Raw genomic sequence first — 18,641 nt, 5'->3', positions numbered from 1 at the left:
TAAATCCATACTAAAACGTAGGGGCTTCATTTTGTAGTGTTATGCTCGCCGTTATAGTTTTTATTAATTTTCTTTGTTGTTCCAAATCAAATGCATCATTACTTTATAATGGAAATCATTGCTGGTTGATTTCTAAGTGTGCAAAGGCAATGATACCCTTTTTTTGAAAGATTTCTCCCTTCTTCCAGTTAGCATGACCATGAAGTTGATTTATGTAAGTTGAGCACCCCCACCCCCCCATTGAGGAGGTTAGGTATGATTTCCATGCAGGGCAATCACCCTTACCAGAACTTATACAGCCAACTCTGAAATCATGCGTACATGGAGAGAGTGCTGTACATGTTTTAGGTGCTTTGGGTTGCAAGGCAGTGTATTATGTTGTACAATAATAAAGAACAGAGAACATCTCCTGAAGACTTTATCCATCTTAAGTATCAGGAGGTGCAGTTGCGTCATTAATATTAGCATATGCACCCCCACCTCAATGAACATTTTTAAAGACTGTGCACAGTCAATATGTCCATCAGCATTGTGTGAAACAGATACACACTGCTGTGGATGTTGTTCCTTCTCCCAGTGTATATAACCACTTTCATTGATAGGAATATTGGAATGACGTTTACTACATTTGACATTTATGACTACAATTGATTCTATTTGTGCACTTTTCATATAAAATATTTTGTGTAAATGAAAGCAAAAGACAATTTTTAAGAAAAATACAGGTATGTGTTAGTAATGTAAGGAATAATTGCATTATTTGTCATTTTTAAATCATCATAATGGTGCTCCTGATGATCTTGTAGAAGAGGTGACCATGCATCATAGATATGGAGGAACATTAAAAGAAAAACTGTTTTCTTAAGAAAAGCTTATTTGTTGTGTACGTTGGTGCTGTGATTGTTTTGGACTGAATGTGGAATGTAGTCAGAGAGCATTTTTCAGTCCTCTGTTTTATTTGTTTAAGTTTTAAATTTTAATTAACTTTGCTTTTTGATTGGCACACAGTTAAGTATTATGTTATTTATATACTGAATGCTGATGAGATATATCCTCACTGGAAGGTTTGCTTTTGAGGTAAAGGTTGTCATCGTATTTATTTATTTAATTGGTTTTTATTTAGTAGTTTGTGTTGTGAACTGGAAAATAATTAATTACATGTACTTCAGCGAATTCTGAAACTTTGTGATGCAGACTATTTTCTGGAATAAACTTTCAGTGAGATGGGCTTGTCAATTGACAATTAGTGCATACAGGGAAGACACATCCACTTAGAAACTTTTCTGATATAGAAGGGACATTAAACAGACACAATGCTGTCTTCCTTCCTCCTGATGGTGGACTGGTGTAATCCAGAAGGTGAGGTTGTTAACCCTGCAATGCTGGTTTACTTCTTCCTGATGGTGGATGAGGTACAGTGGAAGGAAACAGGTGGTCATTTCAGAGAAAAAATGTAATGTGAGGAAGGCATGCTGCACATCTGGACAGTTTGCATTGCACTTATATCCCAACTGTATGGAGCATCACGTGTAGAAGCTATACATACTACTTATGCTATGACTGAAGAGGGTCCAGTTCATCTGAGCACTTAGTTTATCAAAAGGATAAATAAGGAAGCCTGGTGATAAATCCCATCGGCCTGCTCAGCACTGTGCCTCTACTTCCAGCGTCTAGTGATTTGCCAGTGGAAGAGAAGATATAATGAAAATATAAACAAAATGCAGAGCTAGGAATAATGAACTCTTTTGTCCAATCTTTTTTATATAGTTTGCTATGATAAGCATGAAAGACAACTCTGACTTGCTGGGATGTCAAAAGTCAAGTATGCCTGTGCTTGAAGCTTGCTTAGCACTCATTAAGCATTTTCTTCTGGAGGAAAGTCCTGGCATTTTTTATTTTCCATCTCTTTGTTAGTTGTGCCAATTTGTCCATCTTAGCTTTATGAATCTTTGGAAGTGTTTTAAGTCTTCTGATAAACAATGTTGATGAGATCTCTTTTATTTGTGGTTAAATCTTTTCTTTCCTAGTGTTTTTTTTTCCTTTCGTAAATTTATATGCAATATGATCAGACCACATCTGCTAGAAATCTTAGTATAGTTTTCTTGTAAGTGTGCAGTTAAAATAGATTTCACCTTTAGCATTCATAAAAATGATTTATTTAATTTACTCTATATTTATGCATTATACCTGTCAGAAATAGAGAATGCCAAAAAGAGAATTATATTAATAGTTTGCTGACAGTTATTAATGCATTACTGGAATACTAACTTTGTATTGAAGTTGTAAATGTGTACTTGCGTCTTTTGTGTCCATTAGCATTACAGAGTCATGACAGCTGTTACTGCTTGATTAGGTCAGGGCTTTGTATATATGTCCCAGTGTTGTTTAATGAATAACTATTACCATATGTGCCATGTTTTACTTCCAGGGATAAAGATTACCATCTGAGGACATATAAATCTGTGGTTATGGCAAACAAGTTAATAGACTGGTTGACTGCACAGGTAAGCAGCTTCTAGCATGCATATTTTTATCTGTTTTCACATGGAACTGCAATTAATTTTCTTCATATGAATGGCTCAGATATGCATGATATGGAATAGGAAGTTTATTTTTCCAGATCATGCCACTAAAGATTCCCAGTGAGAATGGAATTGGATGACTTGTTAGAAAGAACCAAACCATTAAAATATATAAATTGATGTCAGAGAGACATTCACTGTTCGCAAAAAAATAACACCTGAATGCTGACATGGACTTAACTTCCAACGTAGCTAAAGTACAAAAAGAAAAAGAACATTTTATTTTCCTGCCTTATGATTGCTGTTTTAGTTATATTGCTGCTACTAGCACAGCTGTATTTCATGCATTATTTTCTGGAAACCAGTTAAGTAACACTTTTATGCCTTGTTGACTATAATGTAATGAATGTGTTATAAATGCAGAACCAAATATTAGCGCAGTAACTAGGATGGGGCAAGGGGGTGGCTGCACTTGGCACAAAGCAGGTGCAGATGGTACAGCAGTGTTATTTATGAAGCCTTAAGGGCATGGATATCACTACATCGTAAGTGAATGTCAGTACTGTATGTGGGTCACAGCTGAAGCACTCAATGTGTCGGGATAAATGTAGTACAAATGTAGCAAGCTGCTTGTTACATTTACAGCGGCTTGCATGCAGTCATAAAGAGCAAAGAAGAGAGTTTAACCGTTGTTGTAATACTTTGAGAAGACGTTCAGCTGAGTGAGGACACAAGTATGGGAGACTGCCCTGGGTGTCAGAAGACCTAGCTGTGGTTCCGCCAAGTGTTACGTTTCTTTGTTTCACAGAGCAATGTGCAGTTGGAAGTGCCCTTTGTCCTTCATAGGCGTATGTATTTATTTAGCTTAGACTTTAAAATTAATAAGCATAGCAGTAATGCAAAAACTGGGGGCGGCCACGGTGGTGCAGCAGTTAGTGTTGCTGCCTCACAGCAAGTGGTTCTCCCGTTCGATCCTCAGCTGGGGTGCCTTCTGTGCGGAGTCTGCATGTCCTCCCTTTGGTTGCGTGGGTTTCCTCTGAGTGCTCCGGTTTCCTCCTACATCCCAAAGACATGCTGTAGGTGGATTGGACACTCTAAATTGGCCCTAGGTGTGTGCATGTGTGTGCCTTCTGTGGAAGATTGGGTGCTGGGCTGGCAACTTGACACTGTAAAACTCCACTGCCAATCATGAGCGGACAGGTGATCTGCTGTGGTGACCTCTAACTGCGAAAAAGCCGAAAGAAGAAGAAGAAGTAATGCAAAAACTGGCAAAATATTAAAAAAATATATACTTTACACACACACACACACACACACATACATGTGTGTGTGTATATATATATATATATATATATATATATATATATATATATATATATATATATATATTATATATATATATATATATATATATATATATATACATACATACATATATATGGATTTACTTCAAATTATCGAATACTTACTTTATCGAATTGCATTTCATCAAATCTCACTTCACTGAATTTTATTATAATGAACTCCGGAACTATGAAAAGGAAACCCCAGGAAAGGAGCCAGTAGACCACCAGGACAAAACAACAAAAACAAAAACAAACAAAAAAAAAAAAAAACAGAACTAAAAATACCAACTCTGAGATTGCCCTACAGTGGAAGAAGGGCAAAGTTCACCATGGTGGCCAAGTGTTTCCTTTCCCAGTATTCCTTTTTCTAACTTCAGGAGTTCAATATAGTGAGATTTGATGAAGTGAGGTGCGATTAAATGGGATTCGATAATGCAAGTATTCAATATTTTGAAGTAGACCCGTGTGTGTGTGTGTGTGTGTGTGTGTGTGTGTGTGTGTGTGTGTGTATATATATATATATATATATATATATATATATATATATATATATAGATATATATATATTTATATAGATATATAGATATATATATATATCCTATACAGAGCAAGAGAATTATCAGGATGTGTTCATTGTACCTGGGTTGGATTATCAGAAACAAAGTGAGAAGACCTTGACAATACCAAAAGGAATGGTGAGGTTTATCCTCAGGGCATTGGTAAAACTCATGCTCAGCTGAGCCCTAGTTAGATCATTCCTTGAATGTTCCTGAAAATCTGGAGAGGGACATCATGCTCCTTGAAGAAGTCTAAGGAAAACCAATAGAAATGTGAATGCGAGTGAGGGAAAAGCATAAAACTTGAAGAGCTAGTGCTCTTCTTACAGTAGAAGAGATGGGAGTCATAATATGGGTGTTCAAGCTCATTATTGGGGAGTGTTACCCTGAATGGAAAGGGCAGAGTAGTAGGGAGACATCACAGGCAGCAGATTGGAGGGTCAGCTGCACCTTGGATCTGTCATATTATTTCATCATGGAGAGAGAGTTGCAGTCCCATGGAATGGTCTGCCATAATGGTGGTGGACAGTAAATCCTCAGAGGCATTCATATAAGCATAGAAGAGGGGGGGATAAGATGGAGAGAAGGTATGTTAAATGCACTTTGTGTAAACTAGACAAGCTAATTTTCTCCCTCTGCCATTATGCAGATGTAATATAGTGTAGTAGACTAGACAAATACAAAATTATCATTAAAGTGTTCATCCATAACTTAATCAGTATATAATTGTGGTCAGTGTTACAGTTATTGACTTGTTTAAAGTTGGAGAGTTATGAGAACTCCAGTCATATTCCAAGAAACCATTTATACATGCTAGCTCAGTGACACAGAGCCATGGCTTCCATGTGTGATGTCAGTGACACAATCTCAGGAACATGCTCAAGTCAAGGGTAGTGTCAGCTAAAGATGGGACAGGATGAAGTGGCCATCAGCCAGCTATCCTATCTTGGCAAGGGTTCAGGGAACACTGCTGCCTTTTTCTCCTCTGGTGGAGACCAGGAGTCTGACAGACAACGTGACAGTGGGAGAGCTCATTGCACAAGCCATTCCCTCAGTGTACGGATTCTAACCAGTACATGTTGGGTCCTGGTGCTGCACTGCATGTCTCTCCATATGACCTACCAACCATCAGGTACTGCTAATGTGCATCACATAGTCTCAACTCCTTGAGTAGTTGGAGGGCCCACCTGGTGATAGGGCTTTGTCTGAAGTAGCCTGGTAAGGACTAATTGGAGGAGTCATATTATGTGGACATGGAAACCAGGGAACAGCCAGAAATCTCAGCAGGTTGGGAAGGGAGATGCACCTATCAAATAAAGAAATAATTTATACATGGTAACAGAGATCTTCCTGTGACAGCCTATGATAATTTCTTATTAAGCTCTTCAAAAAAGGTCTCAGGCTTGTTGGATGGTGGTTATGTAGAGAGCATCACACCAGTGGAATTTAGCTGTTGTTAGCCTAGTGCTCTCTTCTTAAAGCAGCGTGCTTTTCACAAAGATGTTCCATCTGTGCCTGGCACTCCCTTCTGTGAGAGCACTAAGTATGAATGGAGGGATGGTGCAGAGCTATAGTTGTTCTGATTATGTAATACAAAGTAGAGAAGCGCAGTGGGACAGTCTAGCAGAAGTGGTAAACGAAGACTGAGGAAGGGAGTCTGCTACATGTGTAGAGTAAAACTGGTGTCCCAGTAGCAAGACAAGGTTGGTACTAATACACATTTTACAGACAGTGCACAACAAAGAATTGGAACTCTCTTCACTGGTGTGTAGTATGTGGTATGGCACTTGAAGACATTGGTACCTTACACTTTGAAGAGCCACGATGTAATGCCATGTGGCCTTGTCTCAGTGTTCCACTATGCTGCTTGAAAAGTAATGTTAAATAGATGTTTGTACTAATATAATGTACATAGGATCGTCACCTTTTCAAATGCCCAAAGTGGGAACTTTTTTGTAGAAACTTCAGGTTTTGCAGGGCAAAACATACCCACGGTCAGTACAAAGGACAGAACTTCATTTTTTGCCTAAATAAAAGCTTATTCTTGTAGAATTTTAGTTGCTTATTCTATTTCTTATAACATTTAGCTGTTTCAGATACAAAATAACTGTTTTATGCAACTATTAAAGAAAATATAGGAACATTTTTGTCCTAAAATCTCAGGACATTTGCCATTTTTTAAATTTTTTTGAAGGACACAACTGCCCAAAGAGGGACTGTCCCTCCCAAAGTGGGACAGGTGGTAATCCTAAATGTACAGCTTCGTTATTTTGCACACTTTATACTCAGATGTCATACAGTGTCATAGGTAAAAGTCAGTATTCAAATAAGTCAAGTTACTCAGTTTTACAATAGACATTGTCTTCCTACATATATCTTGAGTTCCGTGTTTCATTGTGTCTTCCTGTTTGTCTTTTTTCCTATAAAAGACCATTTGTGTAAAACCTGAAATTTGCAGAACCAGAAGTTTGATTCTTGTCCTGACTGCTAATGCAATAGAAAAGACGAGCCGGACAAGGTACATTGTGCCACATTTTTGGGGGAAGAGCTGATTAGAGTGGGTATATAAATCAGAATACCAGTAAAAGGAATATCATAAAACTGAAACCAGCATAGGAAATTTCTAAGGCATTTTAATTTGAAGGACTGCAGATGTTCTTCATGTTTGACTGTTGCAGTCCTCACATATGGGTTATCCAGCTCCCGGTAGCCCTCAGTCGGCCCGAATACCAGAGTCCTTGGTATATGACGTCGGCTGCTGCTGGTTGTAAAACTGATGTCATAACGTCATGTATAAAGGGAGGCAGCCGATGCCATTTCCCCAGTCTTTCTTGCAGCGGAGCCCGAAGCAGATGCAATTTGCACTAGTGCCAGTCGGCCGTTTACCTTCGTTTTGCTTTCCGACTACCAAGTTGAAGACTCCTTCAGATAAGTATCCCATTGGGGATCCTCTTTTCTTGCTTTAACGAATGTCAGATAACGTTAATAACTGTCTTGCTTGTGGAAAACAGATTCCGCACCATGATTTCCATTCCTATTGAATAACTTGTTTGGGCCTTGAGCACGACATCCTTAACTGCGATCTCTGTGCTTCCTTTAACCCGCGTACCATAGGCCGTAGAGCTAAGAATTTGTATAAACATTTCAGAGTCTGGCCTATGTTCATCGGTATGGCGTCTTCTGGTCTCCTGACTTTGAATCTACCTAGGAAACGCAAAGACAAGGGCCGTGACAAGCCTAGGGTTAAATCTGCCGATGACGCACCAGTGAAATTGGTCGTCAGCACAGCGGTAATCAGTGAGGCGCTTTGGCAGCCCCTGCAGTCCACAGATTTTCAGCTGCAAGCCACTGCCGAGACCTTTACGGAGTCTTCCATGCCGCAGGCTGCTATTTTATCTTCAGACCCTCCGCCTGTAACTGCCTCAGATGGGTCTGGAGCTGCTTTGCAGGCACTGGCTTCTGATGCCTCTTCTTTTCGACATGAGACCAGAACCAGACCGACTACCTTAGTTCAGACTTCTGCAGTTGATAGGCCTCCCGAGTCCCTCCGGATTGCTAGTAAACCTTCCAGCCACAAACCTACTCACAAGCAGGCATCAGCCTCCCCTCCTGTGCCTCAGTCCCAATTGGTAAAGATGGCTGGTGATCTTCTTTCCCTGATTAGGGGCTGTCACCCCCCCCCCCCTTCAAAGAGGGTTAGGGAATTATCTGCTAATGTTTTGTCTGTCTCATATTCTGAAATTTCCAGTATGTCTGTTGGTGAAGAAGGACATCTCAACTTTTTTCTGGCTTTGAGGATTCTGATGCTGAGGACTCTATCCCTTCTGCCTCCCCTCCAGAAGATTTTTTCATTTGGGGATATTTTGAATACCCTTAGGGAGCATTTTAAATGGGAATGTCAGGATTTTCCACAGTCTAAGAAAATAATCAGGGAATTTTTGGATTTGCCTCAGCATAAGCCTCTGGCTATACCTCCAGTTTTGGAAGTTGTGGATGATGTTTTCATGGAAAATTCTTTAACTCCTAATTCTGTTCCTCCTGCCTCCAGAAAACCAGATAGGTATTATATGGTTCCTGAATCTCATCAATTCCTTTTTAAAAACCCTACTGCTGATCCAGAAATTATTTCTCAAGGCCCCAAGGGTGTTAAGGCTACTATTGCTAAAAACCCTGTGCCTTCTGATAAGGAGTCCAGGGCCTTGGACAGGTGGGGTAAAAAAGTCTATACCTCTGCAACTCTTGCCATTAGATCTGTGAATTGTCTTTTTCATATGCTTAAGTATCAGCAACATACTTTGGAGGTTATTAAGGCTAAACTTGGAAATATTCCTTCCATGACAGAGAATAAAGATTTACAAGACTTACTGAATTCTGCCACTTTAGTTAATAAGCATTCACTACATTGTGGTTTTGACCGTTCGGAGGCTTCCTGCAGAGCAGCAGCCACTTTTTCTGTAATTAGAAGGCTTGCTTGGCTCAGGGAGCAGCCTCTTTCTGAACCTGTTAAGTCTAAATTGCTAGATGTTCCTTTGCACAAGGACAATCTTTTTGGTAATAAGGCTGAGGAGGTACTGAAGAAGTTGGAGGATAAGGCGAAATCTATGCAAGCTGTAAAAGATTTCCTTCAGGTTCAGCCTCCTCGGTTTAGTAGGCATTATCCTTCCAAGAAATGGTCTTTCCCTGATCCTGGCAAGCAGGGTCTCTCTAGGCCTACTGGTTTCAGATCTTCCAGAGGGCAGCCTTCTGCCCCTCAAAGGGCTAAGCAATGGCATTCTTCTTCTGCTAAATCAGGGAGTTCTACACCAGCTCCCCAAAGCAATCATTCTTAATAACTCCAGCCTTCTTGTGCCTACCTCTGCGGGCCCTGGGTTTCTTTTGGGGGGGAGGTTAGCCAGGTTCGCAGAGGTACGGTCTGCCATCATGGACGACAAACGGGTGCTCAATATAGTAAACCAAGGTTGCAAGTTTTACTTTCATACCTTCCTTGTTTTACAAGGGTACCTCAACATAATCAGAACTCTCAGGGCAGAGGTAGAAACTCATATTTCTTCTTTACTGACTATGGGGGCTATAAAGCCAGTTCCTGCAAATCAGGCAGGCCTAGATTTTTATTCAAGACTTTTTCTGGTAACCAAGAAAGGGGGCACCTGGTGCCCTATTCTGGATCTGTCCATTCTAAACACTTTTCTGGTGATTCCCAAATTCAAGGTGCTTACCCTTCAGCAATTACTACCAGTGCTGGGCAAGGATTCATGGCTGGTAACTTTGGATCTCAGGGAGGCTTATCTGCACATCCCAATAAGGGAACGTTGCAGGCAGTTCCTTCGCTTCAGGGTGGGGGAGCAACACTTTCAATTCTCTGCATTGCCCTTTGGCTTATCTACTGCTCCCAGGGTTTTTATGAAGTGTCTGGCTCCAGCCATTGCTTTTTGCAGGCAGAGAAACATTCAAATTTATCCTTACCTGGACGATTGTGTCATTCAAGCAAACTCCCCAGAACAACTAGAAAAGGGTTTGGATTTTGTGAAGAACATTCTCTCCTCTTTGGGTTACACTCTCAACAAAAAGAAGTCAAAGCTGGTTCCTACAAGGGAGATTGTTTTCCTGGGAGTGACTGTGAATACAGCCACCCAGATGGTATTCCTCCCTCAACAGAAGCAAGAAGATCTTTCTGCTTACTTCATGAACTTGGCAACCATGACTCAGCTCTCTGCAAGGCAATTCCTGCAAGCACTGGGCTTCATGATTTCATGTATTTTGATGATCCCATGTGCAAGGCTGCATATGAGAAAACTTTAATCTTTGGTGCCAACAAACAGAGGGCCTAGACTTGATTCTTCCCCTGATTCCCTGTCTACAAATGGAGTTCCTCTGGTGGGCGACAGGCGGTTCTCAGAACAAGGGTCTGCTTTTCCACCCATCGCCTACCAGCCAGATTTTCACCACATATGCCTCAGATGTTGCATGGGGGGCTCATCTGGAAGGCAGGGGCATACAGGGGACTTGGAGGAACCAGCAAATTCATCTACATATAAACTTAAAAGAATTGATGGAAGTGCAGCAGGCCTTGCTGGCTTTCAAGGACCTACTCTACCCTGGGACTCTGCTGATTAGGACAGCCAATACCATAGTCATGTGGTACATCAACAAGCAAGGGGGGACTCACTCTTACCCCTTGTGCAGACAAAGCATGATATTATGGTCCATATCAGCATCCATGGGCTCATATTTAATAGCCCAGTATCTCCCAGGGAGGCTAAACTCCATGGCGGATCATTTGAGCAGACATGTTCTGGATCCTCATTAGTGGCAACTGAACAAGGACATTTTCCATCGCATCCCTCATCATTAGGGCACCCCACAAGTGGATCTTTTCTCCTCTCACACCAATCATCTCTTTCCAACCTTATGCACCAGGGAGTTTCACAACAAAGCTTGGAGGGTGGACACATCGTCCTTCCCATGGAGACATCTCTCAGTTTATGCATTCCCTCCTCTGCCTCTTCTTCCCAGAGTGCTGCTAAAGATAAGGGACAAAAAACCAAAGGCTGATGTTCATCGTGTTTCACTGTTGCAGTCATTACACTTGTATTATCCTGTTGGCAGGCTACCCGCAGTCGGCCCGAATTCCAAAGTCTAGGTCTGGCATCGGTTGCTGTCGCTTCTTCCCTGACGTCAGTGCGCCAGGGGTATAAAAGATGCAACCAACACCATTTTCTTCAGTCTTTCTTGCCACGCGGTGCCCGAAGCAGTTTGCAAGTGCCGGTTGGCCAACTCCTGAGATTTTCAAAATAGAGTTTCAGAACCGAAGTCTTCAATAAAGCTAAGTACCCCGTTGGGGAAACTTTTTCTTGCTCCAGACCGATGTCAGTAAAAGTTAACAATTGTATTTCTTGTGGGAAGCAAATACCTCATAAGGACTTTCACTCTTACTGTATTCCTTGCCTAGGCCCTGACCATGTTGTTACTAGTTGTCGGTTTTGTGCTAGATTCAACAAACGCACTATTAAACATCAGTTTGATTTTGCATTACATTACTTTGGCCGAAGGTTTAACTATATAATGCCGTCAGAACAGCCGTCGGGTGCTTTCGCAGCCCCTGACACCCGCTACCTCAGAGCCACAGGCCGTTTCCGACTCCCACGTGGAGCCGACTAGGCCTCTGGATACTCAAGGTATTGGACTCTCGGAAACTATTCCCTCAGATGGGTCCGGAGCCGCTGAGCAGGCATCGGCTTATGTGGGTGTTTTCAGACCTACACAATTATATGTCAAGCCTACCTCAGCTTCAAAGACAAAGACTAAAACAGCTCTAAAGACAAAGAAACAAGTACAGCATTCTTCTGGACAGACTTCCATGCCTAAGAAACAGATGCTTAAAATGGCCGAAGACCTAATTACTTTGATCAGGGGTTCCCATCCCCCTCCTGATAAGAGGCCTAGGCAAGAGACAGAATATGACTCTTCTGATCAGGTTTCAATTTCCTCTGACTCCTCTTCTGAACAGGGATACTCTTTTCCTCCCTAAGAATCTATTCCTTCAGCCTCTCCTCCTGAGGGTTATTCTTTTGGGGAAACCCTGCATACCATGAGGGAGCATTTTCACTGGGAGAGCCAAGATTACTCAGAATCTAAGAAAAGGCTCTGAGATTTTCTTTTACTACCTCAGCACAGACCTCTTGCTATTCCACCTGTTCTAGACATTGTAGATGATGTATTTTCCGAGTCCGGACTGTCTCCTGACTCTTTTCCCCCTGCACCTGCTAAGCCAGACAGATACTACAGGGTTCCAGACTCTCATAAATTTCTATATAAAAACCCTGCTGCTGACCCAGAAACTATATCTCAGGGTCCCAAAGGGGTCAAGGCGTCCACTGCAAAAACCCTGTCCCCTCTGATAGGGATTCTAGGGCACTGGACAGATGGGGGAAAAAAGTTTACACTTCTGCTACCTTGGCTGTAAGGGCTTTAAATTGCAAGTTTCATATGCTTAAATATCAGCAATACTTAATGTCACTGCTTAAACAAAAAATGTTGACAAATTCTGAATGTTCTGATAACAAGGAAATGCAGGATTTTTTGCATGCAGCTGAACAAGTGGGAAAGCATACTTTGCAATGTGGTTTTGATTCACTGGAGGCCTCTTGCAGGGCCGCTGTTACGGGTTCTGTCATTAGGAGGCATGCTTGGTTAAAGGAACAGAATCTGCCTGATCATGTTTAAACAAAATTATTGGATGCTCCATTACAGCATGATACTTTGTTTGGTGTTAAGGCAGAAGAGGTGTTGAAGAAAATGGAGGATAAAGCAAAATCCATGCAGACAGTTACGGATTTCCTACAGGTACAGCCACCCAGATTTAGCAGGAACTGGCCTACAAAGAAATTGTCCTTTCCAGTGTCAGACAGGCCACAGAGGCAGATACAGACACCCCAGAGGCAGATCCCAGCCCCAAGGCTCATACAGGCCTAAACAATGGGGTGTTTCTACCTCCAAAAGCAGAGAAGACAAATCACAACCATACAGGAAACAGTCCAATGACTTTCCTGTGCCAGAACCAAGCACATATCTTTTGGCAGTGCCCTTAGGGGGAAAACTAGCTCTTTTTTCAGCAAATTGGCACATGATTACCCAGGACAAATGGGTCTTGAACATAGCGCCTCAGGGCTACAGGTTCCACTTTCTCACCCTGCCAAGGGCAAAAGGTATGCCAGACCTGCCACAAAATCAATGGGCAGAGGCACAAAAGCAAGTTTCATCCCTCATGGACATGAGGGCCATTCAGCAAGTACCACAACAAGAGCAGGGACAAGGATTTTACTCGAGACTTTTCTTGGTGCCCAGAAAGGACAAAGCCTGGAGACCAATGCTGGACCTGTCTATTCTAAACACATTTCTGGACATTCCAAAATTCAAAATGTTGACTATGCAGCAGCTACTGCCCATGCTGGGCAAGAAGGCTTGGCTTGTAACTTTAGGCCTAAAAGAGGCATACCTGCATGTCCCAGTCAGACAGTCTTGCAGAAGATACCTCAGATTCATAGCTGGCTCAATGCACTACCAATTCTCTGCAGTGCCCTTTGGCTTATCTACTGCACCCAGGGTCTTCACAAAATGCCTGGCACCAGTAATTGCATTTTGCAGACAAAGAGGAATTCAAATATATCCTTACTTGGATGACTGCCTTATTCAAGCAGAGAACAAAGACATTCTACTAAAGCATCTGGCATTTGTAAAAAGATTACTAATTTGCCTAGGGTACACAGTAAACGGAAAGAAATCAAAACTAGTACCCTCTCTAGAGATAATATTCCTGGGTGCATGCTTAAATACAACTGCCCAGATGGCTTATCTCATGCCAGACAAACAAAGACAACTGACTTCTTCAAAATGTTGGCAACAAAGACCCAGTTATCTGCAAGAAAAATTCTGCAGGCTTTGGGCTTCATGGCATCCTGCATTCTGCAAATTCCATATGCCAGACTGCATATGAGGAAACTACAATGTTATTTAAAAAGTGTTTGGACTCAACATTGCCACAGCCTGGAAACATTAATTACCCTCATTCCCTGCCTGCAACAGGAGTTTCGATGGTGGGCACAGGCCTGTCACCACAACAAGGGACAGCCATTTACTTTACTCACAGCCAGGCAGACACTAACAACGGATGCATCAGATTATGCCTGGGGGGCCCACATGGCAGGAAAATGTATTCAGGGCACATGGCCCGCAAGCCAAATGCATCTTCATATCAATCAAAAAGAGATGTTAGCTGTTCAGAATGCCCTGACAGCTTTCAAGGATCTACTTCATCCAGGACAACTACTGATAAAGACAGACAATACTACAGTCATGTGGTACATAAACAAACAGGGAGGCACACATTCCTACCCCCTCTGCAGACAAGCCATGATTTTGTGGGACACAGCATTGATTTATCAAGTTCACCTGAAAGCACAATTCCTGCCAGGAAAAATAAATACTCTGGCAGACGAACTAAGCAGAAACCTCATGGATCCACACGAATGGAAACTAAATCCACAGGTCTTCAGCATGATAACAAGGAAATGGGGATGCCCAGACATAGATCTATTTGCCTCCCCTCACAACTGCCAACTACAGAGATTCTGCACAAGGATTTACCACAAGCAAGCATGGAAAGTGGATGCCCTATCCTTCAGCTGGAAAAACCTAACAGTATATGCCTTTTCTCCACTGCCTCTCCTCCCCAAGGTACTCCTAAAGGTCAGACAAGAAAAGCCAAAAATGATACTGATTGCCCCAGACTGGCCACGCCAGCACTGGTATCCAATCCTAAAGAACTTGTCTCAAGGTCCAGCCTGGACATTGCCTCAAACTTCTCACTTACTGACCCAACAAAACAATCAGATCCTGCACAGCCAACTCAGGACCTTAAATCTGGCAGGATGGTGGATAATGTAGCCATTCAGAACACTCCACTCTCCAAAGCTGTAATGGATGCTATCTTGGAGGCCAGGAGGCCCAGTACCAGAAAATCTTATGCAGAAAAATGGAAGAGATTCTGTGCTTGGAACCAGGAACAAGGAATTGACACGTTTGTACCAAATATTCCTCAGATTTTACAATACTTAACTGAGATGCTGGACAAAGGCCTATCCTTTTCATCAATTAAGATTCATGCCTTTGCCATTTCAGCCTATTACAATACGGAACCACCTATCTTTTCTCATCCTTTAATAAGGCAGTACCTCAGAGGGGCCAAAAACATAAGACCTCCAAGGAGAGCACCAATACCTGCATGGGACCTAAATTATGTCTTGGAAAAACTCACACTGCCTCCTTTTGAGCCAGCCTCAACAGCTGATATTAAATTCTTATCCTGGAAAACAGCTCTGCTCCTAGCAATAACCTCTGCAAGACGAGTCTTGGAGTTACAGGCACTCATGGCTGGGAACCTTTTATAATTTTCCATCCAGACAGGGTTTCTCTGAGGAAGAACCCTACATTTATGCCTAAGGTGGTGTCCAGTGTGGCCCTTAATCAAACCATTAACTTGCCTACCTTTTATCCAAACCCACAGAACAAGGGTGAGAGACTTCTGCATTCTTTGGACATACACAGACAGCTACGCTTCTACTTGGACAGAACTAAAGCTTTCAGAAAGACTGAGCAACTTTTAGTGGCATATGCTGCAGGATCACAAGGAAAGGCTATCTCAAAACAGACTATTTCAAAATGGATAGGCCATTGCATTCGTTTCTGCTACTCACAGCATGGCAAATCAGTGCCTAAGGGCATTAGGTCACATTCTACCAGAGCAGCAGCCACTTCAGCAACCTTCCTCAGAGATGTACCAACCAAAGACATCTTAGAGGCTGCAACTTGGAGTTCAGTGCATACTTTTACAAAGCACTACCACTTACCTCTCTACTCTAAATCCAGAGCAGGCTTTGCCACTGCAGTTCTGCAGGGCCTCATAGCCTCTCCTAATCCTATTTAGCTCAGCCACCCATCCTCAGCTTTGGGATTCAACCCAAGAGTAATGACTGCAACAGTGAAACATGATGAACATAGTACAGTTGTGTACCTACCATAAATGTAGATGCTCGAGTGTATTCACTGTTGCAGTCCAGGTTACCCTCCCACCATCCCCCTTTCATTTGCTGGGCCTTATTTGTACTTCTCTATTCTATACAACCTATGTGGTGTATTTGCTTGTAGATGAAGGAAATGTTTACTTTAGTGCATGCATGTTTTTTGGCATAATCTATTTAGCCTACCCTTTTGGGGGCACCTGATATCTGTGGCAAGAAAAACTGAAGAAAATGGCGTTGGCTGCATCTTTTATACCCCTGGCACACTGACAACAGGGAAGAGGTGACAGCAACCGATGCAGGACCAAAACGTTGGAATTAAGGCCGACTGCGGGTAGCCTTCCAGCAGGATAACCCAAAAGTAATGACTGCAACAGTGAATACACTCAAACATCTACATTTATGGTAGGTACACAACTGTACTTTCTTTCCCTCATTCTTGACTACCTAGCAGGATTGCTTAATGGTGGACTTTCCTTTTCTTCAATCAAAATTCATGCTTCAGCAATTTTGGCTCATTGTTCTTTTGAGCAACCCATTTTTTCTCACCCCCTTGATGAAACAGTTCTTGAGGGCAGCTAGTAATCTTAGACCTCCCAGAAGAGCTCCTACTTCTGCTTGGGATCTTAATTTTGTCCTGGAAAAACTTACTTTGCCTCCCTTTGAACCAGCTGCCTCTGCAGATTTGAAGTTTCTATCCTGGAAGACTCCTTTCCTTTTAGCTATTATTTCAGCTAGAAGGGTATCTGAGCTGCAAGCCTTAATGTCAGTAGAACCAGTCTATTTACCTGCCTACATTTTTCAACAATCCCCAAAATAAAGGGGAATGGATTTTGCACTCGCTTGATGTGCATAGACAGCTGAGATTATACTTAGACAGGACTAAATCCTTTCGGAAATCTGACAGTTGTTGGTTAGTTTTGCTCCTGGGGCTCAGGGTAAAGCTATTTCAAAACAATCCATCTCCAAATGGATTGCTCATTATATTCATTTTTGTTGCCTGCAGCATGGGAAGGTTCCCCCTCAGGGTATTAGGACCCATTCTACTAGAGCAGCCTCCACCTCTGCAGCCTTTGTGAGAGGTGTGCCTACTAAGGACATTCTAGAAGCAGCTACTTGGTCTATTGTCCATACTTTCTCAAAGCATTGCAATTTACCTTTGTTTTCTAAATCCAGGGCTGGTTTTGCCTCTGCAGTTTTGCAGTGCCTTCTTACCAACCCTTAATGTGTGATCCTTCCTCCACCCTTTGTTTTTTCCTGGGCTTTGGGAATCAACCCATATGTGACGGCAACAGTGAAACACGAAGAACATAGTACAGTTGTGTACACTTACCATAAATGTAGATGTTCGAGTATATTCACTGTTGCAGTCCTGGTTTCCCACCCTCCATTCCCCCTTTTTTCTTAAGGCACAGACTATATATACCTTCCTGGGTTAGCCTTCTTTTGGGGGCTTCTGATAGTTAAGGCAAGAAAAACTGAGGAAATGGCATCGGCTGCCTCCCTTTATACCTGACGTTATGGCATCCATTTTACAACCGGTGGCAGCCAACATCTTATACCAAGGACTCTGGTATTCGGGCCTACTGAGGGCTACCGGGAGCTGGATAACCCATATGTGAGGACTGCAACAGTGAATACACTTGAACATCTACATTTATGGTAAGTGTACATAACTGTACTTTTATTGCAGTATGAATTTACTGTGAAATAAAATGCTACACATAAAATGTATAATGCAGACTTGGCTGTGTCTCCTGCACCATCCTTGTGTGGTGAAATGCAGCCACACACACCACACAGACTGTAAAAGTGCTAACCTCACAGTTGCTGTGTAACTGAAAAAAATGTTACATTTTTGGTTAAATTGTAGTGTATACTTTAATTCAGGTTGTTATATACATATATAGAATAGTGGGTGCGAAGATGGGACCTCCTATACTTGCAGGACACAGATTCTCCTAAATTACACTTTCTAATAATTAAAGCATTTGATTCTTACTGCTTTTGATAGTTTTATGTTTGTCTTCTTTCATTTCACAGTAAATCAGCTTTGTAATATATTGTATGTCAAATTTCAGTGTTTTGAGAATTCATAATTTTTGACTCAATTATTTCTTTTACTTGTATTCTAAGAAAAAAAAGTCTGTCATATACTTGTCCTTTGTTTTCCATGAAGGGGCACGATCCCATGAAAGCACTGATACCTTATGTTACTGAATTTAAGGATATAGCCAAGGACTGTCAGTTAAATGATTTATTTGTATAAAACAGAATTGTTTTTAATATATGAAATGTTCAAACAAGTGGCAAATAGTTACATGAAGCAGGTGTAATGTCGAACAATCAATAGCTAGAAATTACTTCACAATAATAAACGAGCCATGAGAACTGTTAAATGTGTGGAAAATTGTTGGTTCATAATTTCATAGGAGGTTGCTAGGCTAATGGTCCTAGGGCCTTTACAAACCTAGCCATGTAAAAGCTCATGTACCCTATTTGATCATAGTTAAGTGGTCATTGTTAGCAGTGCGATTCTGTGATCAGTGCCGACTACCCCTGTTGATGAGGGACATAGGTGCCACCCCTGGGGTAAATTTACTGTCACCCATCCAGTTGTCAAGGTTGCACTTAAATAGG

General features: G+C 41.8%; 1 protein-coding gene across 1 annotated transcript in view; it reads left to right on the top strand.

Annotated features, from left to right (window-relative positions):
* The window catches only part of PREX2 (phosphatidylinositol-3,4,5-trisphosphate dependent Rac exchange factor 2), a 1,787,099-nt gene that overhangs the window by 677,969 nt on the left and 1,090,489 nt on the right, over window positions 1-18,641 (top strand). The window contains exon 15 of the mRNA XM_044066265.1: window positions 2,429-2,504. Within this exon, the coding sequence (XP_043922200.1) occupies window positions 2,429-2,504 (76 nt within the window). The remainder of the gene's footprint in view (window positions 1-2,428; window positions 2,505-18,641) is intronic.

The sequence above is a fragment of the Protopterus annectens genome, chromosome 3.part1 (assembly GCF_019279795.1).
Source record: "Protopterus annectens isolate FY-2018-M chromosome 3.part1, PAN1.0, whole genome shotgun sequence".
NCBI classification, from domain to species: domain Eukaryota; kingdom Metazoa; phylum Chordata; order Ceratodontiformes; family Protopteridae; genus Protopterus; species Protopterus annectens.
The sequence above is the reverse complement of the archived record's forward strand: the minus strand, read 5'-3'. Positions and strand labels throughout refer to the sequence as shown.